At 42.3% G+C, this 24,445-nt stretch overlaps 1 protein-coding gene across 1 annotated transcript in view; it reads right to left on the bottom strand.

Moving 5' to 3' along the window:
- LOC124721679 (dystrophin-like) overlaps nt 1-24,445 on the bottom strand; it is a 286,684-nt gene that overhangs the window by 214,000 nt on the left and 48,239 nt on the right. The window contains exon 3 of the mRNA XM_047246753.1: nt 5,528-5,672. Within this exon, the coding sequence (XP_047102709.1) occupies nt 5,528-5,672 (145 nt within the window). The remainder of the gene's footprint in view (nt 1-5,527; nt 5,673-24,445) is intronic.

Genomic DNA, 24,445 nt, shown 5'->3' on the forward strand with positions numbered 1-24,445 from the left:
CACACACACACACAATGAAAATGAAATACACACATCTTACAGCACTGACCAAACACTGCTGGATACTTCCGCGCATGACGCGATTCAGCGTCACATATGCAGTTATCATAATCGCAGGGATCGGTTTACGTTAGATAAGCTTCGCACGACATTGCGTGAAACCAAAGTTTTGAAGGCTCAACACATAACTGCTTCACCCAGTGTTGTGGCATAGCGCAATGGTTGGCGTACAGACCTTACGCTGAGAATACGCACAGCAGTGCCTGTGTTATTCAGAAATACGAAGCAAAGTTTCTTCCGACATTCATGCATGTATTCGCAGTTGCGAATATGGACAACCGTTACCCCTATAATGGAATGAGACAATGAAAATATGTGCCGGACTGGGACTCGAAACCTGATTTCCCGCTTGTTGCGAGCGAATCACCAGCACCACCTGATGATGGCGGAACGGTTATTCGCCGATATGTCGTGGAACTTCGACGATCGGATCCGGCTCGACACCCGAGAACCTTGGGTACAGCACATTCGCCGGGAAAGCCTCAGATCACAACTTAAATGCAATTTTTTTTATTTCTAATACTTTGGAGTCCTATTTTCATCATCGTATTCACTTTCTTATGTGCTCTTTCTTCTCCTCCTAGCATTCTTTTTACGTCTGGAATCTGCCTGTGTCGCTTATAATCTGCAACCAAATGTCAACGGGGACTGATCATCGGTTGGCAACGCGGCAGCACGAGTAGCTAGCGTCAGCATAATTTCAGGTACATCGAAATCTACACATATACTCCTCAAGTCACCGTACAGTGCGTGGCAGAGGCTGTACCACTACTAGTCATTTCCTTTTCTGTTCCACTCGCAAACAGAGCGACGTAAAAACGACTGTCTATGTCTCCGCACAAACCCTTATCTCTCTTATCTTATCGTCATGGTCCTTAAGCAAAATGTATGTTCTGCAGTCAGCTTCAAATACCGGTTCTCTAAATTTTTTCAATACTGCTCCTCGAAAGGAACGTCGCGTTCTCTCCAGTGATTCCCATTTGAGTTCCCGAAGCATCTCCGTAATATATGCGTGTTGTTCGTACCTATGTTAGCGAAAAATGAAACTTTACTTTTAGTGCTGAAACTGATTTTTTTCTGTCTTCAATTTGCACGTAAAGGTTAGCTTTACTAGCCGTGAACAAAGTGATCATTACTTTAGTCCTGTCGCAGATTGCTGACTGCCATTTTGTCGGATACACTGCACATCACGAGGTTGTGGTTAGCTTGGGACACGAGTTTAAATTCAAGGCTACAAAACGTGCCGTCTGCGGCAGTTTAGCCACTGGTCACTTAAAATCAGTCGCACTTCCGACATACGTCGCAGCGGCCACTTCCAACATTGCTCTGCGTTACACATTAACAGCATTTGTGAAGCGACCCGTCGTGTTTTCGTGTCACCTACAACCGAGCGGTAGCCGGCAGCCGATATGACAACAGGGTAGCAGCAAGTGACACACGAAAACTATCAAGTAATTTTAATCGGTCTGTAATAATTGAATTATCGTATTCATTACATTTTCATTATTTCGAGAACTAAAGAACTTTTCTCACGTAATTTCTTTCTTCGGCGCTCACATTTCCCAGAATATTCACTGAGGCTTTTTGCGGATGATGCTATGGTATAACGAGAGGTTGTAACAGTGGAAAATTTTACTGAAATGCAGGAGGATCTTCAGCGAATTGACGCATGGTACAGGCAATGGCGATTGAATCTCAATGTAGACAAGTGTAATGTGCTGCGAATACATAGAAAGAAAGATCCCTTATCATTTAGCTACAATATAGCAGGTCAACAACTGGAAGCAGTTAATTCCATAAATTTTCTGGGAGTACGCATTAGGAGTGATTTAAAATGGAATGATCATATAAGGTTGATCGTCCGTACAGCAGATCCCAGACTGAGATTCATTGGAAGAATTCTAAGGAAATGCAATCCGAAAACAAAGGAAATAGGTTACAGTACTCTTGTTCGCCCACTGCTTGAATACTGCTCAGCAGTGTGGGATCCGTACCAGATAGGATTGATAGAAGAGATAGAGAAGATCCAACGGAGAGCAGCGTGCTTCGTTACAGGATCATTTAGTAATGGCGAAAGCGTTACGGAGATGATAGATAAACTCCAGTGGAAAATTGTGCAGGAGAGACGCTCAGTAGCTCGGTACGGGCTTTTGTTGAAGTTTCGAGAACATACCTTCACCGAGGAGTCAAGCAGTATATTGCTCCCTCCTACGTATATCTCGCAAAGAGACCATGAGGATAAAATCAGAGAGATTAGAGCCCACACAGAGGCATACCGACAGTCCTTTCCACGAACAATACGAGACTGGAATAGAAGGGAGAACCGATAGAGGTACTCAAGGTACCCTCCGCCACACACCGTCAGGTGGTTTGCGGAGTATGGATGTAGATGTAGAATATCGCATCTCACTTTTTTTCCTGTAATGTGGCAAATATCTACGTTCCTCCCACATTTCCTTAGAATTCACAATATGGACTTCACCTTTACGCAGCACTGAGTTTGTGTGGGCTCTTGTTACTTATGAGCAGGTAGCTGTTTAAGCCATTCTGGACCCTGGACTGTAACCGAGTGTCTCATTTTGTTATTCAATTTTGTTGAAGTCGACTTTGTGTGCAGCACAGTTCACAAAAACTGCCTGAAGTGAAGCAAAGTGCTGAAGGAAAAGTACAACAGTTGATGAGAAAGTAATTTCGACTGATCGTAAAATACCGTGTTGTAAACTATGCGACGTCGTAACAGTAACTGCGGAGAAGCCATGTAACGTCCAGCAGCATGTGGCAACAGGAAACACAAACGTGTAGAACAACGGATTGAAGGTGCAAAAACATTACAGCAAACACTCCTAAGGATATCCCGCCAGTCGTATACGCCATTCTGTGAAGAACTTTGTCCTCAAATTCCTCTAAGTAACCGAACCGCACAGAATTTCGTGAATTCTTAAAGAAATACACAGACAAATTCCTTCCCGATTCATCTACATTAAGAAAAAGACCACATCAGCCGAAGCTACGAAAAAACAATGCAACAAATCAGACAACGACTGGTAAAAACAAAAATATGGGTATTAATTACTGAAACCACAGAATCCTTGGGAAAATATATTGCAAGTGTCATTGTGTGAATTGTGGAAGAAGATGGTCGAGCTGAAAGGTTTATAATAAACTGTAAACATTTAGAAGAACTCAATTTCTCTACCATTAGAAAATTGTTCGACAGTTCTGTGGGTGCCCTATGACCCGAAGATGTTACGTATGAAATGTACTACTTCTTAACGGATGCTGCCCATTATGCTAAATGCTGCCGATTCACTAAAAGCATTACACAGTAAAATGGCGCATGTGAATTGTCTAGTTCTCGCCTAGTCGTTGAAGAGATTCATAGTAAACTCAGTGATTTTGACAAATCAATTGGGCGTGTCAAAAAGGTATTTTTGAAAGTTCCATCACGGGCTGCAGCATTAGGTTGTTAGCTTCAGAAATTTCCTCACGACCGTCTTTCATTTTGACAAGGTCGGGGTCATGGATTTTTAACTGCAACTATTACTACCGGGACTTGAGCGTTGTGAAAAGCATCATTGATTCACCCGAAACCACTGAGGCCGCTTCAGTTGGACTAGCCGAAGAATTAATGTCTAATGATGAAATTTCAGGCAAACTTTCGTAAATAAAAGATTTTGGATTTATTCCTGTTGCCTTAGCTGCTCTAAAGCAATCAGATGTGCCACTAATAACGCAGAAAAAACAAGTGAAAAAAATGAGAATAAGTTAGAAGCTGTTTGTGATAAAGTGGGAAAAGGCGTGTCAAAGAAAATAGAAAGAACGTTACGAAATAAAAAAAAGGAAGAGTATCAATCATTTTGCTCCATTTCAATGATCTTATTGGATGAAATGTTTTCTCTAAATCATTTAGGTTTAGATTCAACTGATATTGTCCATTTCAAACAGGCTTCCCTTGTGTCAATGTTGTTGTCTGACAATAGGAAATCTTACTCATTTTAAAATTTGCACAAGATATTCATTGTACACTTCAACTCGGAGCTCGAAAATTGAAGTAAAAATGAGAGTTTCCAAAAAAAAAAAAAAAAATCACAGATTAACTACAGTCTGATAACGTTAATAATACACGCTAGTTTAGTCTGCTTCTCATGTGTATTTTTTAAAATAAATAGTTCATTATCATAAACTGACTTAATAATATAGTTTAGAACAGAAATTTTGCCTCATTTTACTGCTCTTAAGTCACTTTTTTGTTACTGCGCAAATTGTTGTAAATTTTTGGTCATAACAGCATTTTTTGGGCATTTTATGGTGACTTTTAGATCATAAAAATCCTAACCCTACTCATACCTATTCTTTACCGGTCTAGGATCCTTACCATACAGATTTAATGAGCGGAAGAAAGATAATTACGAGAAGAATTGCCGGATTCTCCGCCAGTTTGATTAGCCACGAGAGAGTCTCAGGAACGGTCAAGCAACTCCAATGGTAGACGGGGCAAGACAGCGTTGTGCATTGCAGAGTGTCGTACTCTCTAAAGTTCCCAAGTCCCCGCTTCAATGAACATCTTGCGTAATGAATACGGAAGGAAAGGTACGGAAGTATGGGATTATACGCATGGGAACCGACAACCGATCTCCTCGCACCGACAATCTTTCTTCCCGCATACCATCCAGCCAAACACGGCTGGATGACTTACAGAATAAAAACGAACATGTAGAATAAGATAGATCTTGGATGAAGTTTTCTCGAAAAATCAGCCAAGTAATATGTTCGTTTCCGATCAACGTTGTGACAAATTCCTTGAAGCGTTTATTAATGATCCAGTCAGCAGTACTTATATTAGGAGACTAGTTTCGAATCTTACAGGTTCATTTTCAAGCCTGGCCTACCGAGGCAGCACTGATCTTAATAATAAACATTACAGTGGCAACACACGCTTTATAAATGTTTACAGAATGAATGTCACAAATCACACATGCCTCTTACAAAGTCAAAATGAGTCTGATGTTGACTTGGCAAGAGGCATGTGCGGATTGTGACATTCGTTGTGCGAACATTTACAAAGGATGTGTTGCCACTTTGACGTATATTATTAAGATCATGCGTTGTCAGTACAGCCTCAGTAGGTCAGGCTTGAAAATGAACCTGTAAGGTTCGAAACTAATCGCCTAATATAAATACTGCAACTGTCGACAGAATAATTAATAAACGCTTTAAGGAATTTAAAGAAGTTACTGGTTCCCTGTCAACAAAATGTTAAAACTGAAGAAAGAGTTGTGACTGGTATCTTACTTATCATCTGGCGAATTCAGAACAAGGGCAACGTTTTGAATCCGATTTTTGTAAAACGGTATGCGAATTTATGATCTGACGCCAACGACATTCTCGACACACCAAGAATTAACAGGGGCACATCACTGGATCTTTTGACAGCTGAAAATCGAGCAAACGCTAGACTGAGACGTACCTGCTGCTTCTGAAGGCTGGGCACGTCTCCACCTATGGGGCCCAGTCCAGTGAGCTCCGTGTCCTTGCGGATGACCCATTCGATGAGCTCGCGCAGAGACAGCAGAAGCGCGTTCCAGTGCTCTGAATTGCTCTCCAGTCGGTTTCTGCAAAAAAGAAGACGATTTCTGGGGTGACCGATGAACGATAGACATTTACATCGGAGAGATCTTACAATAAAGTTTCTGTAATAGTGATTTCACCTCGTCTTTCTTGTTCATTAAAAACAGCAACACTGACTTAAAAACGGTGTAGGTCAAGGACGTAGTCTTCCGCCCTTGCTGTTCAATCTGTACATTGAAGAAGCGATGATGGAAATAAAAGAAAGGTTCAGAAGTGAAATTAAATTTCAAGGTGAAAGGATACCAATGATACGATTCGCTGATGACATTGCTATTCTCAGTGAAAGTGAAGGAGAATTAAATGATCTGCTGAATGGAATGAACAGTCAAATGAGTACAGAATCTGCATTGAGCGTAAATCGGAGAAAGACGAAAGTGATGAGAAGTAGCTGAAATGAGAACAGCGAGAAACTTGACATAAAAAAATGGCTCCAAGCACTCTGGAACTCAACATCTGAGGTCATCAGTCCCCTAGACTTAGAACTACTTAAACCTAACTAATCTAAGGACATCAAACACATCCATGCCCGAGGCAGGATTTGAACCTGCAACCGTAGCAGCAGCGCAGTTCCGGACTGAAGCGCCTAGACTCCTCGGCCACAGCGGCCGGCACTTGACATCAGATTGATGGTCGCGAAGTACATGAAGTTAAGGAATTCTGTTACCTAGGCATTAAAATAACCAATGACGGACGGAGCAATGAGGACATCAGCAGGAGCACTGGCAAAAAGGGCATTCATGGTCAATAGAAGTCTACTAGTATCAAACATAGGCCTTAATTTGAGGCAGAAATTTCTGAGAATGTACGTTTGGAGCACAGCATTGTATGATAGTGAAACATGGACTGTGGGAAAACCGGAACAGAAGAGAATCGAAGCATTTGAGATGTGGTGCTACAGACGAATGTTGAAAATTAGGTGGACTTACAAGATAAGGAATGAGGAGGTTCTGGGCAAAATCGAAGAGGAAAGGAATGTGCGGAAAACACGGACAAGGAAAAGGGACACCATGATAGGACATCTGTTAAGACATCAGGGAATGACTTCCATGGTACCAGAGGGAACTGTAGAGGGTAGAAAAAACTGTAGAGGAAGACAGAGATGGAATACAGCCAGCAAATAGTTGAGGACGTAAGCTGCAATTGCTACTGTGAGCTGAAGAGGTTTCGACAGTGCACAGGAGAGGAATTCGTGGCGGGCCGCATCAAACCAGTCAGAAAACTATTTAAAAAAACGGTTAAGCGAAGGTCGAAACAAACAGACAAAGTCACACTAAGCTCGAGGTGTTACATCAGCTGGCTTCTTCGTCAGGAACTGGGCGAGAGAGCCCACAAAATAAGAATAAGGGGGAGATAAAAATGAAATGGTGTATGGCATCCGGGATGTTCGATCGCCTGGTACAAGTCTTTTTATTTGACACCACTTCAGCGACGTGCACGTCGATGACGATGAAATGGGGATTAAGACAACACACACACACCTAATCCCGATCGGAGAAAATCCCCGTCTCGGTGGGAATCGAACCCGGGACCCCGTGATGGATAGTCAGTAACCCTGACCTCGAGACCACGAACTGCCTGGAGCTGCTGACGACAGAAAAAAGAGGAACTAAGATGTAAAGGATGCACTCAGCACTCATATCGGACGGAGATGCTCAAGCCTCTAAGGCACTGCACAGATTTTCTACACCTTCATCCACACTCCGCAAATCAACTTGCTGTGTGTGGCGGAAAGTATTCTGTGTGCCACTGACATTTCCCCCGTTTGAGTCGCGAACATTTAGCGAGAAGAGCGATTGCCGCTAAGCCTCCGCATGGGCTCGAATCTCTCTAATTTTATCTTCTTAGCCTTTTCGGAAGATATAAGTGGGAGAAAACAATATATACGGAGGCGATCAAAAAATATCCGACCGAAGACCGTACAGTCCAGAATCGGCATGACAATCATGCAAAACCACAGTGATAATTGGGGCAATCATCCCATCGAAGCATCAGGTTGAAGATACCCGTTTGGTAAAACACTGTGTTATGCTTTGTGAAGAAGTACGTGATTGCCTGCTGCACATCCTCGTCCGACAGAAATCGTCGACCCTTCAAGGTATTTTCTAAGGGACCGAGGGCTTTATAATCACAGGGGGAGAGATCAGGACAATACGGCGGGTGCTCGAGCGTCTCCCACTCTTGTTGGCCTAACTTCTGCGTTACGACATTTGAGACTTGGGGACGTGCGTTATCACGAAGCAGCAGCACACTTTGTCGCAGTTGTTAGTTTTCGACAGATATGCTGCCCCAAACACATTCTTCATTCTCCGATGGCTACCTACCGGTTTTTGTCCTTCGGCGGCCAAGAAAAGAATAACAACACATTGGTCCTGTTTGGACGCATTTGGTAATAATGTCGCCATAGTTAAGTTTTCCGCATTTACCGCATGCACGTCGGAAAGACACGAATGCCGTACTAATCCCTTGCCTATATTTCGGTGCTCATATACCCGCATGAGAGTTTGATTGCTTCTTGTATTTGTTGACTCTTCTAGGAACGCACACTCTCGGAACTTCCATATTAAAGCACACCGTGATGTGGAACACCTCTTTTGCAGCGTCTGCCTCTGGATTTGGCTGATCATCTCTGTGACGCTTTCGTGCTGACTAAATGAACCTGTAATTTCTCATGGAACGTTATATCAGCGGCTTTCCAGATTACCTGAAAGACATTTCCTATGTCGAATATTTACCATGATGAAGGCTATGAAATGCAATACGATCACAATATAAATATACATATCCCTGGGCATATACCTTACACAACTTAATCAAATTGTTCATTATAGTGAAGAGAGACGAAACGTGTAATCCGTACGTTTTTATTCCAAAAAAATAAAGCAGTCTACAGCAGAAATTTCATCTGAACACCACAGTACTTTAGTTGGCATGATAATATTGAAGGCGATCTGCCTTTTTCTTCCTCCTACTTTTCAAACAGTTTACCGACTTTCCGGTTTGATAAAGGTATTATGGTTCAAATGGCTCTGAACACTATGGGACTTAACTTCTAAGGTCATCAGTCCCCTAGAACTTAGAACTGCTTAAACCTAACTAACCTAAGGACATCACACACATCCATGCCCAAGGCAGGATTCGAACCCGCGACCGTAGCGGTCGGGTGGTTCCAAACTGTAGATAAAGGTATTATTTGCTATTAGGTACTTAAAAGTGTGACTATATCCTGAGTATTAGTGGAAAACGATGATTCTGAGGATGAAACTGCAAGTTATGTTTAACTTCATTATAACAAGGCCGTTTAGCTAACCAGTGCGTTTCTCGGAGTGTCATGCTGAGGAAGGAATTGTTAATTACACGGTTTTAATGTTACATGATTAGTGAGGACATATGTCAACTTTGCGCATCAAAGTTCTTGCGAAGCAGTATCAGTGCTACAGAAGCGATCAGCTTTCGATCTAAAATTAAACACCGTAAAATCCGACGAGTGTGTGTATCGACGGTTTCATACGTTCGGTAAACCCGATTTCAATTAAAACAGAAATGCACAGAGAATACAATGCGACTGCTAATGACGCCAGAAAATGCCAGAGTACTAACTGGGTGGGTGTTCGTATCACAATATACTAATCAATGCGAGTGATGTGTCGAATATCGTAATGATTATAAGCGCACACTGCTGACTGGATAGGATTTCGTGGCTGACTAGTTATATTTCATTCTGACCGATTCATTCTCCGACTGCTTTCGAAATCCAGAGAGGAAGAGTGAATGATAACTCACACCAAAACCTTACTCACAGCTACAATGAAGCAAACTGTAAAACACATTCTCACTCTGGTGAATGGCCATACACTCACACACACACACACACACACACACACACACACACACACACACGTGATAAATGATAAAGTCACACCATTTTCTTTTTGATCTTTTAACTTGCCAGGTCTGAACTGTTTCAGTTTCACTCCTTTTCCCTATGTCTTTTCAGAGATCTTTCGCCTGAGAAACTGTACATAAATTGTGTGGGAATCCTCGCGCACTTTTGCAGAACATCTTTCAATTTAATATTGTTCTGTTATTTTTTCTGTTCTTTTTAGCACACTGCACTCACATTCGGAGGGATAACGGTTCAAATGCCCGTCCGACCATCAAGAGATAGGTTTTCCATGATTTCCATGAATCGCTCCAGACAAATGCCGGGATGGTTCCTTTAGAAATAGCACGGCCGGTTTCCTTCCCCGCACTTTCGTAATCGCAGCTTGTGCTCTGTCTCTAATGACCGCGCTGTCGGCGGGACGTTTAACTCTCACCATCCTTCCTTTAGCAGCGCACCTAGTTTTCTCCTTAAATGCAATGTCGGTTTTATCCACTTTGCGATAGTCTTTTACCGATCTCACGAACTAGATTTTGGATGATAGCCCTTTTTCAAGGTACTTCTTCCTTTGGGCCAAGCACTCCGATCAATACTATAACGTGAGAAGCACCAACCTATTGTAGAATAACATTTGCCTCTTTCTCCTTGGTTTACCTTCGTGAGTCATTGCAATCGTAAAGTATATCCCCGTATTTGTCGTTCTCACGTAGAGTATAACGCTTAAGATTCTGGAAATGTGGCAACTGGTCTAGCGTTATTCAGTTAATGTCAATCTACAATCTAAATGGGTTATTTCTTAAGAAAGTCATTAACTTAGGTTTTAAATAGTATGATAAAATGCTTTATAGGTGTGGAAGAAAAAAAAAAAAAAAAAAAACATCCAGAGGCTGAATGTGTCCAGTGGTTCCAGGTGGCATGACCTGCAATGTCACATACTTTTCTCGAGGAATTGTTTTCTCTAAAAGAGTATGATTTTTATACGCAGATCAGGAATCAAGCAAAAGCAAGTTATTTTTACCAGCTATTGGCCAAAAATACTGCTCATATGTTACTTGTAGTTCTCTTACACCCATTTCCCCACTCTTGCTTCCTGTGACGTAAATAATCCCTACTGCTCTTGCAAGATCACGCACACGAGAAATAATCGTAGGGGCAAGAGTATCTCCAACTTCTCGCAGCATAATAAATATCTTACCAGCCAAAATACCATCCAGAGTAACAGACATAATTGTATACGAATGCTTTAAGGCATTGCTGTTAGTTAATCTTGATACAACTCTCTTGGTACCTCTGATCTCTAGGGATCCTTTCAATTTCATTTCTTCTTCAAATACCGACTGGTCGGAGTTGAAAACAAATTCCTTATTGAACGATGAGATAAGTTTTTTTTATCTCATCTACAAATTTTCGGGCCGATTCCGGAGTTTCCTATGCACCGTCAAGTTGGCGCTTTGTTTGACATTTCGTTATATTCCGTCTTCCAATACTGTACCACTGTTTTATTCATTTTTTTTTTTTTTTTACTATGCTGTGGGTGATCTTCCTACCCGCTCCTTGGACAACGATTGTTCATGGCATTTGTGGCTTCCGGTCCGACAAGGATGATGAAATGCACGGCTCGACACCTGTTTCAATATCACTTTCACTTGTTAAACATCTATCGCCATCATTGTGCTCCTCACGTACATTGCCCTCACAGTCGAGCATACAAGACACCACACAGTCCACTGAATCACCTTGCAGAAACGCAAATATTTCATCTGCCGCTTCTTTCTCTCTCTGCGAAATTCTTGGGGTACCTTTCTAACGAAATGTCAACTTCGGCAACTGTTGTTGTAGATATAATGAAATGTTTGCTTTGTTTATCGTTGCCATTGCTCTGTTTTGTATCATTGCCACCACCACTGTAACAGCACTGTTGTGAGTTACTCGTCGACTAAGCAGTTCAATTACGCTCCGTAGCCTTACGGCGTGCTCACCATTGGATACCTGCAGTCCCCCCCTCCCCCCCACCCCAATGCAGACAATATTGTGGCTACATGGTAAACAATATGTGGGACGTCGAATGCCGTCAACATCATTGGCCTTTTGCGACCTCTCATTCAGGGGGGTCCTTGTGAGTGAAGTGATCAGTTACCTCTCATTTGCAGTTTTTAAACCCAGAGGTACACTACCTTCCAGCCAGACAGTTACTCAATCATCGATAGGAATGTGAAATAGAGTTGAAGATACACTAAAATGTTGCCTTATTTCTTTTTTTCTCGAGTAACAGGAGTTTTTCAGTATCTTAAACAATTTTTGCGTTGATACAGATACTTTGGATGACTTAATCAAACTATTCCGGGTATCTTCGTTTCTATTTCTCTCCTGGATAATTTTCTGTCTGCAGAGTCAAATACTTCCGAAAGAACTATGAATGTTAGTTTTGTCTCCAAATTCAATTTCTTATTTTTCTATCATCTGTTTTATATTAAAAACATTAATAACACAACAACGGGAAATCTTGTGATTTCAGGTTACTTCTACGGATGTATTAATGAGATAAATAATCAAGCGAAGAGAAACTACCAGATGCAACTGCCCAGCAACTATAAAAGTATGAGTAGAAAAACACGTAGGAAAAAAAAGGAAACTACTATTATTTAGAATCCCTGAACGTTGTAGTAGTACTATTACCTTTTTTATGACGTGACGCAAATTACAAGCAACTTCAATTCGCGAAAAACTCGTGTAACTTTAAGCGAAACATTCAGCTGTAGAATGGCTAGAAGAGTAAATAGACAGCACGGGAATAAAAGTGCTGACACTGTAGATAAATTCACTTTGTTGCAGGACAATTGGTCGAGAAATTGCGGAGAATCTTCCGCGAGAGAATTTAAAAGCTCATAAATTTAAAAAGTTCTCTCACGTCTTTCCATATTACACATTTTTACTTCAAATTCGCAACAGCTGGTGGCTGTAACGCTGTAGGCGCAAGAAATAGTGTGCCACAAGTGAGGTAAAAACGAAGCCGGTGTTTGAGGCCCATGTTATTCCATCAATGAATCAAGCCCAGTCCCGGCCGGGATCGCGCCGCTGCTCAGATATATGGCTCCCAGTCCCAATTCAATTGTCTCCGAAATCACGTAAACTCCCGCTTCTAATGGTCCTATATGAAATTTGCCCGCGTCCAAGTTAGAGAAAGGGGGGCGACCGGCGGGGAAATATTGCTCGCGATTGAGACCCCCGAACCGCTTCGATCCGGGCGCAACCCATGCTGGCTTCTTATATGGGAGGCTGGAAAAGCCTTTCTGGACTGTTTGGCGAACGCCGGAAGACACATCCTGATTTCATTTCGTTCGTATTGCGCATTTGTTTAGAGTCACTCTTTTCTTTTTATTCCAGCCCCGAAAGGCTCCCCTCTATATGTTCGGAGTACGGGAGAAAACGTCTTCATACGTTGCCAAGCTTCTGGTGTTTCTTTTAGTAACGTGTCGTATTTCTCGAACTTCATACGCAGATCTAGAGCTGGTCATAATTTAGAAAAGTGGTGCAGTATATGTGAATTCACAAAACTCCTAGCTGAATCACCATCGCTATTATTATTATTATTATTATTATTATTATTATTAATAGTGCTACTACTGCTACTACTACTGGTAGCAATGTTTTGAGAACATCGAAATTAAACGTAGTACGGCCGGCCGGTGTGGCCGTGCGGTTCCAGGCGCTTCAGTCTGGAACCGCGTGACCGCTACGGTCGCAGGTTCGAATCCTGCCTCGGGCATGGATGTGTATGATGTCCTTAGGTTAGTTAGGTTTAAGTAGTTCTAAGTTCTAGGGGACTGATGACCACAGATGTTAAGTCCCATAGTGCTCAGAGCCATTTTTAAACGTAGTACGTAACATTTATTTATTTTAATTGTAGCTTTAAGCATCGTACATCTAGATGTTTAAGAACAAGTTCTTAACGGAAAACTATTTGCTATGTAGGCTGGTCTTTATTTTGAAATATAACCTCTTTCATTACTTAGCAATTAGCTCATTTTGCCTCTGTGTGTATTACCAAGGTACATGTTTTAAGAGTTTCGCAGAACCATAGTAGGCATGGACACATGTAGAACAAATGTAAATTCCATATGTAAAATGAAGAAGTGCGGCTCTCACACGGATTTCTTCACTATACAAGCATATGTAACATACTAAAATACGTTAGCGTAACTACTAAAATGGAGCCGGCCGGTGTGGCAGTGCGGTTCTAAGCGCTTCAGTTTGGAACCGCGTGACCGCAACGGTCGCAGGTTCGAATCCTGCCTCGGGGATGGATGTGTGTGATGTCCTTAGGTTAGTTAGGTTTAAGTAGTTCTAAGTTCTAGGGGACTGTTGACCACAGATGTTAAGTCCCATAGTGCTCAGAGCCATTTGAACTAAAATGGAATAAACACAATGTACGAGCAAAGTCTCAAAATAAAATACTGGCGCCCTAGTAAGAGTTTCATTTTTTCCATATTAAATATGAACTTGTGGCCATATCTATTATGTTGGGCGAAACTCTTATTCGGGCGTTACCACATGTTGCGTTCACCCCACAATTCTGTATGAATCACAATATGCTGTAAGCATAAAAATTTTACTGCAATATGGCTTGAAAATGTCGAAGGGTGACGAAATGGGCTAACTGCTAAATTATAAAATATTTCAAAATAAAACATCAGCCCTACGCAGGAAAATGACTTCCTCTGCGAAATTTAGAGTCCTTGAATTCTGTAGCAAGATTTCATGGGAGCAATGACCATTTTCGTGGATTGAATGAAATTTTGAAACATACAAACCTGCAGTTTGCTACTTAACAGAATGCCCAACGGCCTATAGAAAATGGGCTATAAGTCATCGCATGACAGGTAAGAAACAAATGTTGGAGTATAATGCTTCGTCGACATCGAAGTTATTGGAATGCTCCAATTGTAGAAACAAGGCGAAGGATATCGGCCACAGTCTGGTTGAAGGACATTCGTGTGAAGTGCTGTAGGTCATTTTTTTAATATTTTTATTCATTATTGCTTATAACGTCGACACCCGCCTGCCGTAATCTAATGCGGATCGTGTTTCCACATGTAAGGAAACCACAGAAAGCCTAAATCTGTGCCTCGTACGCTTTAATCATGCGCAACCTCGCTTAGTTTCTTCCCGGAGAACAAAGCTCTCATTCCACCCCACTGGCCAGATTCAGTCGTAAATTGCACAAAAATGGAATGAACTTGAACATCTCCCGTCGCCCTTCCGGTCACACGACCGAACACCATATTCTTCCTGCCCTTAAAAAATGGTTCAAATGGCTCTGAGCACTATGGGACTTAACTTCCGTGGTCATCAGTCCCCTAGAACTTAGAACTACTTAAACCTAACTAACCTAAGGACATCACACACATCCATGCCCGAGGCAGGATTCGAACCTGCGACCGTAGCGGTCACGCGGTTCCAGACTGAAGCGCCTTTAACCGCGCGGTCACACCGGCCGGCACCTGCCCTTAGTTTTACAGCACAGAACCCGGTGCAAATTTTCTTCGTCACCATCGTTGACGGATCTATGTGCCACAGTGCGTGAAGGATGTTACAAAATTCCTCTGAAAAGAGTTCTTGTGAGGATCTACGCTATGGCGAATGACGAGATTATCCAACGCCAATTAGTAATATTCGCTGAAGCTCTAAATGGTTCAAATGGGCACTGAGCACTATGGGACTTAACATCTGAGGTCATCAGTCTTCGCTGAAGCCTTTACATTATTTTGGCAGTCATGTTTCAGTTCCGATGCAGTTGATGACGTTAATTTTAGTAGGCATGTACAAATATGGTGAGGACGCTGATGACTTCGTCGTTTAGCACCCTGTAACACCAATCACGTCACATCAGATTTGTGTGTGCTCGGATGCACTGTCTCGTAGTGGGGTAGTAACGGAAATAGTCACGAGTTCTTTCTATGTTCATGACAGTTTACCTATTTCTGTAGTCGTCGGAGGACTATAAGTATCTTGGCGGAGTGCCATGCCACTGCTGCTGTCTCTTTGTGAGCGGAAGTGTTCTTGTCGCCACTGCACCTTCGTATTGTAATACCAGGTTCCGGAAATAAACGCTGTAGCACCAGACGCACTCGGGCGCAGCTACTTACACGACGCTACAGATAATGTTAACATCAATGCAAGAACAACAGACACCTACTTATGATAGTAACATTCCCAGTTCCAGCAAAGTATTTTGCTGAATTTCTAGGAACTATTAACGCCGATAGCAGAAAAGTATGGTAAAAGCAAACCAGCAACACCTGAATACAATCCATTTTATAAATACGGTGCGACTGTGAAACCAATCAGAATAAAAATAATTTAATCGGATTATATCTTGGTTTAGCTACAAAAATTACGTGTTTCGCAGGATGGTCATTCTGTTTTGAAGATATAACACGCGACAGTACAGTATTCTGTTAGAAAAAGTCTCCAGATTACGTTTAACATCTGCACGTTTTGTTATATTATGGTAGGCCGCATATATGAATAGAAATCTAGTTCAAACACATAACCAGCTGTGAAAGAAAATCTTACAAAACGTACTGTACAGTTTTACGAACAGAAACATAGGGATTGGGAGAGAAAGTTGTAATAAAACTAGAGAAAACGCTACATTCACATTTATTGGGAATCACGGAAGCTCATGTTTCGTCGAAAAGGGTAAAAATAATGTCGAAGGAAATTTGCGGGTAAGGTTGTATACAAACAGGCGTCAGTTCTTCGAAATATAATGAATTGTCTAACAGTTATGTCATTATGTGGAAACGAAAAATAAAAAAATATCTAAAAATTCTCATCCACCTTCTCCTGCAGTCAGCATACGATATTTCTTACACGAAAAGGGTTAAATCTCTATAGAAACGTAAGTCACATGTTGAGAAATAAACTTTGATGAAGCGGAGAAAAGAATTAAGTTAAAAGCACTCATAACATATTTCTATTAAAAAAAAAAAAGAAATGAGAGGTTGATTATTGGCAGATACAAGAAGACAAGTAAGGCGCGGAACAGTGAAGATGAAGAAATTTGTACCCTGGCGGAGCCATAGGGGCCGTGTCAAATGGCATGGGGGCCCTCTCCGCCAACAATTAATACCTGTCCAGGCAGATTTGGGCACTTCCCACTTATCTTAATGGCACCATCCTTTATCTAGCTTTCATGGGGGGCCAGGCGGCTCTCTTAATACCACGATACTTTCTGTAGTTAGGTGTATCAGCGTCTCTCGGTATCCGAAGTGTTTTAGCATGAAATTGCATAACACGATTAAAGGACGAGTGTTAATCTGAGTCCTACATGTTAATAAAAGCACATACACAGAAACAATTTCCTCTCAATCTCTAAAAGCCAGAAGACGTACAATGGTGAAAATCAGTATAAAGGCAGGGTTCCTACGAAAGTAATATACAATGTCTGTAGCACACATACAACGAATTTCTTATGAAAGTAGTAGATGCGTATAAGACAAACAATGATGACGGAATTACATAGTTTCTTTCACAAAACAAGTAATAAAATAAGGTGTTTGAATTCCCTGGATGGAAGTTGGTATAAAGGCAGTCACTGTCCTGTTGTGTTATTGCACTGTTAGTACTTTGTCCATCCGTTCTTCCTAACTACCTCAAAAATTCTCTTTGGCATTGATTTTGTTAGCGTTTCTAGTTCTTGCAGTGAAATTGTCACCAACTCTTCTCCAGTCGCTCTTTTCTGCTCACATACAGCCTCGAATTGCCTTCCACTGCGATAAAAATCCTTTCAAGTATTCCTCAAAGATTTTCCACGGAGTTCATATCCGCGCTACGTGCAGGCCAGCGAAAGGCTTCGATATTTTTATCTTCAAACCACTTTTTTGTTTTAGCAGAAACATCGACTGATGCATTATCTTCTTGGAACATTAGGCTTTCGTCCCCTAGGTCCTCATATATTCTAATCCATTCTGTCTCCAGCATCTCAGTGTACATATTAGAGTTCATTCTAGCGTTCACTCAAGCAATGCGTGATTTATGTTTACTGCAGAAGGCTGCCCAAATCATAGCACTTAAACCACCAAGACTTCTGCTCATTGTTACCTCGTGCTCTCTTCTCGGATCATGCCAATCATACTGAAATCCATCCGGACTATCTAAATTTAACTATTCATCACTGAAGATCATTTTATCCCATTGTGAAGTCTATGACGTATGTTTTTCAGCAAACTCAAGTCTAACCTGTTTATGTTTGGCTGTTAGAGCAGGTTTCTGTAGTTGTTTCTCGAATGCAGGAGGTTTGTCACTTGACAAAATTTATCGTACACGTCTGGCAGTTACTAGCAACTGTAAATCAACAAGAAGTTAAGAAGAATAGCTGTTTGTGGCCCTTGCTTTGCGCGAAAGTAACCATTTCGTAGCCTCAGGTAATTTCCTACTTTGGCTGTATTTCCCGTTCTGTCTATATCGTGCGCCCAATCTAACGAAATTATGAATCACTGTACTTGAACAGTTCAACTTCTTGGCTGCTTGACGATTAGAGTGTCCCATTTTCTTCTGCACAACGATTTTTGCTTTTTCATCACATGATAACTTTTTTCCGTGTAGCAACGTCAAACGTGGTTTATGTACACAATACGCATTGTCACTAATGGTGTATGTTTCCTAACGACAGGAAAGCCACGCACGCACAAACTTACACCGCAAAGAGCTGACTATCTTTATACCGAGTTCCACCCTCTAACACCTGACTCGTCGATGTGTTGTTGTATACCGCGCTATTGACATCAAATGCAGTACCATTTGACTGCATTCGTCAGTAGATTGGATGCATGTCCCAAGGAATTTTGCACCGTAATTCAGAATAACACGGGCACTGCAATATCGTATTTATCCGCGGACACCGGGCAAGCGATTTTCAAGTAAAATGTGTCACCTGTGTGGGAATATACAAAATGGATGTACGAGTACAGTTCGTAGACGCAACGCTGATGACATATGGAAGTTTGGGCCTGGCCGTGAGTAGTGATCGGATAGCCGTATGGTAAGGCGACCGCTCGCGATAAGCGGCAATTGTCGTTATTCCATTCTACAGCTGACGGTTGTCCATATTCTCACAAGGGAACCTCCCCATCGCACCCCCCTCAGATTTAGATATAAGTTGGCACAGTGGATAGGCCTTGAAAAACTTAACACAGATCAATCGAGAAAACAGGAAGAAGTTTTCTGGAACTATGAAAAAATAAGCAAAATATACAAACTGAGTAGTCCATGCGCAACATAAGCAACATCAAGGAGAAGATGAGCTGAGAAGCGCCGTGGTCCCGTGGTTAGCGTGAGCAGCTGCGGAACGAGAGGCCCTTGGTTCAAGTCTCCCCTCGAGTGAGAAGTTTACTTTCTTTATTTTCGCAAAGTTATTATCTGTCCGTTCGTTCATTGCCGTCTCTGTTCACTGTAATAAGTTTAGTGTCTGTATTTTGCGACCGCACCGCAAAACCGTGCGATTAGTAGACGAAAGGACGTGCCTCTCCAATGGGAACCGAAAACATTTGATCGCAAGGTCATAGGTCAACCGATTCCTCCACAGAGAGACACGTCTGATATATTCGATACGACGCTGGTGACGGCATGTGCGTCACAGGAATATGTTGTCGACCCACCTAACTTGTACACTTGGCGAATGGGTAAAAAGCTTCTTCTAACTTGCCCGATTTAGGTTTTCTTTTGGATGTGATAATCACCCCCAAAAAGACGGAAGAACGGACAGATAATAATTGTCTGAAAATAAAAAATTAAAATTTTCTCTGGAGGGAAGACTTGAACAAAGGACCTTTCGTTCCGCAACTGCTCGCCCTAACCACGGGACCACGGCGCTCCGCGTCTCACATTCTCCTTGATGTAGTCTATGTTGCACATGGACTACTCAGTTTGTATATTTTGCTTATTTTTTTCATTCTTCCACACAACTTCTTCCTGTTTTCTCGATCGATCTGTGTTCAGTTTTTTAAGGCCTATCCACTGTGCCAACTTATAACTAAATCTGAGGGGGGTGTGATGGGGAGGTTCCCTTGTCAGTTGCTAACAAAATTAGTGTACAATATACGACTCTACAAAATAAACAGCATCGTCGGTACAATTCCTACTCACTGTACATGTTGTGAGGGTCCAGTGCTGACTTCTCCAGGAAAATAGATGAGGCAGATGCAAGGAAACTACAGGTACATATTATTTTTAATCTAAGAATTGTCGTATTTGCTAACCCATCAAAACTTTTCTAATGACACAGGCGAATTTCTATTAGTTTTAGAATTATTGTCACCAGATAATGCTGCACACAATTTGAATCGCATCACGATTGGAATTATTAAAATTTAGTGAGCAGTTACGAAATGTATTCTTATTTGTATTTCCAACACATAACCGCGGATGAAGCCAGTTAATTGCGCAGATGTTTCACGGCGCAGTCGCTGTCTCAGAAAATAATGTTGCTCAAACGGCTTACAATATTAACTAACCATCACAGGTCTCAAATGTCCTCATACAAATATTTGCTAATATTTCCATACGCAGTTATTTATTTTTCAGAGTGATGTGAGTTTTGAGTTAATACCTTCCACCACAAGTGACAACTTTGAAATTTGCTAATATAGGACGAGAGCGAGTTACCTATCTTTTCTGGCAGATGGTCACATCGGACCACAAAGTACACAAGAGCTTGGCGTGACCTCAGGTGAGACGGTCGGTTAAAATACAGCCACGAATGCGTGCAAGTGTACACAGTGGGCCCGCGTACGTGCTCGCCAATTTACACGCGCAAAACTCGTCCGCGGCGTAAGAGGAATTAGTATTACTGTTTATCAGGTCGGCACAGCTCCCAGGCGTGCCGTGCTAGCGCTATTAACTATTTAAGCACACATCCCGGCACATACGTGCAAGTGTAATTATAACGTAACATATTACAAAGGCTAGGATAAAGCTGAAAACAGAGCAACGGAGCGCCACGAAAATTAATTAGCCGCTTACGGAAGATGGCTAGTGGCCAGAGATTACTGGATAACGACGAAACTTCTTATCGGCGCATCGTGGCCGGTGTGCGTGACTCGGAACCGATCGCAGCGCCTTCGACCGCTGCGGAGCGTCCTCTGTAGTCCAAAATTCTTCGCCCTCATTAAGAGAAACGACCGAGTTTATTTTTACGCGGCAGAAACTCCTCCCGCCGCCTATACCTCAAACTCTACTAAGAACTTAAAATAGAAGACAGGATTTTCATTACGAATCTTCCGTGGCTCTGTAAAAGGCTGAAAAATTCCCAATGGCCTTGTATTAATTTATCAGAAACGGAAAAGACCGATTTATAGATTCGACTGCTGCATCTCCTAAAATAGTTCTATTGTCAGTTTCGTATATGTAAGTGTAACATTCACGTATGAGACTCAGCCACCCGTAAACGAAAACTTAGTGACATCATTCGCGCATCGTCCCCATGATTATTTCACTGGAACTCTGCTTATCATTAGGGCAAGGAGAAAACTTTACAAGCTTACACAGAGATGCCGTCATATCCCTTAAAACACATTTAGGTCAGTATATGTTGTGCAATATTTTTACCGAAGTATCGATTTGGTTTACGGAATAATTTTCTCCATGCGGGTTTTTAAGGTAGAAGACTTACAGGGCGACAATTTATTGAACTATATGATATAAAATCGTCATAACTTCTGAGCAGTTTGCATTGGGAGGTTCAAATTGCACGGTTGGCCGTGCGGCATGACGGGAATTAGTATGCTCATGCATGTATGTTTTAGCGACCAAGCCCAGTTTAATTTGGATGGGTCCGTCAACAAGGAAAATTGGCATGTTTGGGGGACTGACAATCCGCATTTCGCGTTCGAGAAATCTCGTCACTCTCAACAGGTGACTGTGTGGTGTTCAATTTCCAGTGACGGAATAATCTATGCGCTATTCCTTGATGGTACGGTGACTACCAAATGGTACGTGAAGGTTTTGGAAGATGATTTCATCCCAGTTACCCAAAGTGGCCTTGATTTCGACGAGATGTGGTTCATGCAAAACGGAGCTCGATTCCATCGAAGCAGGAGAGTGTTTGATGTCCTGGAGGAGTACTTTGGGGACTGTGGTGCCCAGAGGCCACTGGCATGGGCCTCGATTGGCCGCCTTATTCTCCTGATCAGAACACATGCGGCTCCTTTTTGTAGGGCTATATTAAAGAAAAGGTGTACAGCAATAACACCAAAACCATTGCTAAGGTGAAAACAGCCATTTAGGAGGTCATCGTCAGCATCGATGTTCCGACACTTCAGCGGGTCATACAGAATTTCGCTATTAGTCCGCGCCACTTCATCGCCAATGATGGCGGGCATATCTAACATGTCATAATCTAAATCCGAATATCTGTAGTGACTTTTACATGTTGAATAAAGTGTGTTCACGCCGCAGTTCGTAATTAATTTACGTTTTTTACCATATAGTTCAATAATTGCCACCCTGTAGGTGTGTGTGCGTATAATTCTAATGGACCAACTGGAATATCGTAAGTCGCAAAATTGTTGGTTTTAGACGTTTTATCGCCAACGGAATTTCATCCAAAGTTGGCGAAGGGTAAAGTCCTTCCACTAGTCTCGGTTCCGACTTATTCTTCTATTAACAACGCATGCCTGTGTGCCCAATTGACACTCCTGCCGTGAAGTTACGGCGGCAGCACTGTGTATAACGTTTAAATGTGTACACTTGTTTGTGAGTGTGGTCCTACCACTGCATCATTCATGCCTGCTGGTACGACATTATTATGGTATGTCTCATTCACTTGCATTATTTATTTAGCATTCTTTACCGCAGTTATAAGATATTAGTTTTTTTTTACTAGGACTCTGCGGGTTCATCTTATTCGACGCTTTCGCAGAGCCGTTTTATAGTTTGTAATATGTAGTGAAAGGAATTACCTCTCACCACGAACAACGCAATGGCCGACGGTCTTCACTTACCGACCGAGAGCAGCGGCGTTTGTGCAGAATTGTCAATGCTAAAAAACAAGCAAAATCTGCGTGAAATAACCGCAGAAATCAATGTCGGATGTATGAAGAACGTACCCGTCAGGATAGTGGGCGAAGTTTGGCTTAATGGGCTTTGGCAGCGGACGACTGACGCGAGTGTCTTTGCTAGCTGGACGACGTCGCCTGCAGCGCCTCTTCTGGGCTCGTGACCATATCGGCTGGATCTTAAGAGACTGGCAAACCATGGCCAGGACAGATGAGTACAGATTTCAGTTGGTAAGAGCTGATGGTAGGGTTCGATTGTGGCGTCGACTCCTCGAAGCTATGGACGCAAGTTGTCAACAAGGCACTGTGCAAGCTGGTGATGGCTACATAATGGTGTGGGCTGTGTTTACTTGAAATGGACTAGGTCCTCTGGTCCAACTGAACCGATCGTTGACTGGAAATGGTCATTTTCGGTTACTTGGAGACCATTTACAGTCATTCATGAAGCTCAAGTTCCCAAACAACGATGTCAAGTCAACGGGGACCGTTCGCGACTAGTTTGAAGAACAATCTGGACAGTTCGAGCGAATTTTTTGGCCACCCACAGTCGCCAGACATGAATCTCATCGGACATTTATGCGACACAGGCGAGACGTCAGTTCGTGAGCAACATCACGCATCGGCAATACTTTCGCAATTATGGAAGGCTATAGAGGTAGCATCGGTCAGTGTTTCTGCAGGAGAATTCCAACGACTTGTTGAGTCAAATGGTTCAAATAGCTCTGAGCACTATGGCACTTACCACCTGAGGTCACCAGTCTCCTAGAACGTAGAACTACTTAAACCTAACTAACCTACGGACATCACACAATCCATGCCCGAGGCAGGATTCGAAACTGCGACCGTAGCAGTCGCGCGGTTCGTGACTGAAGCGCCCAGAACCGCGGCCGGCTTTGTTGAGTCCATGCCAGATCGAGTTGCTGCACTGAACCGGGCAAAAGGAGGGGGCGATGCGATATTAGGAGGTAGAGCATGACTTTTTTCACTTCACTGTACGTATAAAGTTTAGTACACTATTTATCTTACAAAATATGAAATCTTTTTTCGTATCACGCGAAGTGTATGCTACTAGAGGGCGCAAATTTTATCTCAATTTAAACAAACGAGTTCAAGAACCTATCATCAAGAATACAATGAATTTGTCGAACCGCACAAACCTTATGTAAAAGTGTTTGATGGTCTGCATGTATAAGGCAATATTTAACATCTGAGGTTTGACGGGATAGTCTTCTTGGTTTTCGCTCTGCAGTGCACAGGCAGAGCTAAGTACATAGACCCCATGTCTAAGAAAAGAGAACCACAACATTACACAGGCTGCGCTAGTCTGTCCTTGCAGTGCACAGGCAGAGCTAAGCACATAGACCCCATGTCTAAGAAAAGAGAACCACAACATTACACAGGCTGCGCTAGTCTGTCCTCTGCTTAACCCGACGCCTACAGCCACACTAAAGTTTCAGAGCTGTTCTGATTAGATAGTTGCTGTACCCGTTCAAGAGTACGTAGCAAAAGTTTGCGGTAACGCGGACGATACACATATCGACCACCGACAGCGAGAACAAAATCGGGTTTTCGAATTTGCTTTGCACCTACCATAGTAGTTCCCGCTTGTGGAGCTCCACTAGCTAACCGAAATACGCTGTTCTGCAAAACCTAAGGACGAAAATGACTTTGGCATGATACGTTGGAAGCTCTTTAAAACTGTTCACAAACATTTCGGTTGTCTTTAAGACAGTAGCAACGCCAGAGGACAGTATCGATTTTAAGTCTGACCTACAGAGGATTGATGAATGATGCAGGTTCTGGCATTTGACCCTGAACG

This window comes from Schistocerca piceifrons, chromosome X, assembly GCF_021461385.2.
Source record: "Schistocerca piceifrons isolate TAMUIC-IGC-003096 chromosome X, iqSchPice1.1, whole genome shotgun sequence".
Classification (NCBI taxonomy): domain Eukaryota; kingdom Metazoa; phylum Arthropoda; class Insecta; order Orthoptera; family Acrididae; genus Schistocerca; species Schistocerca piceifrons.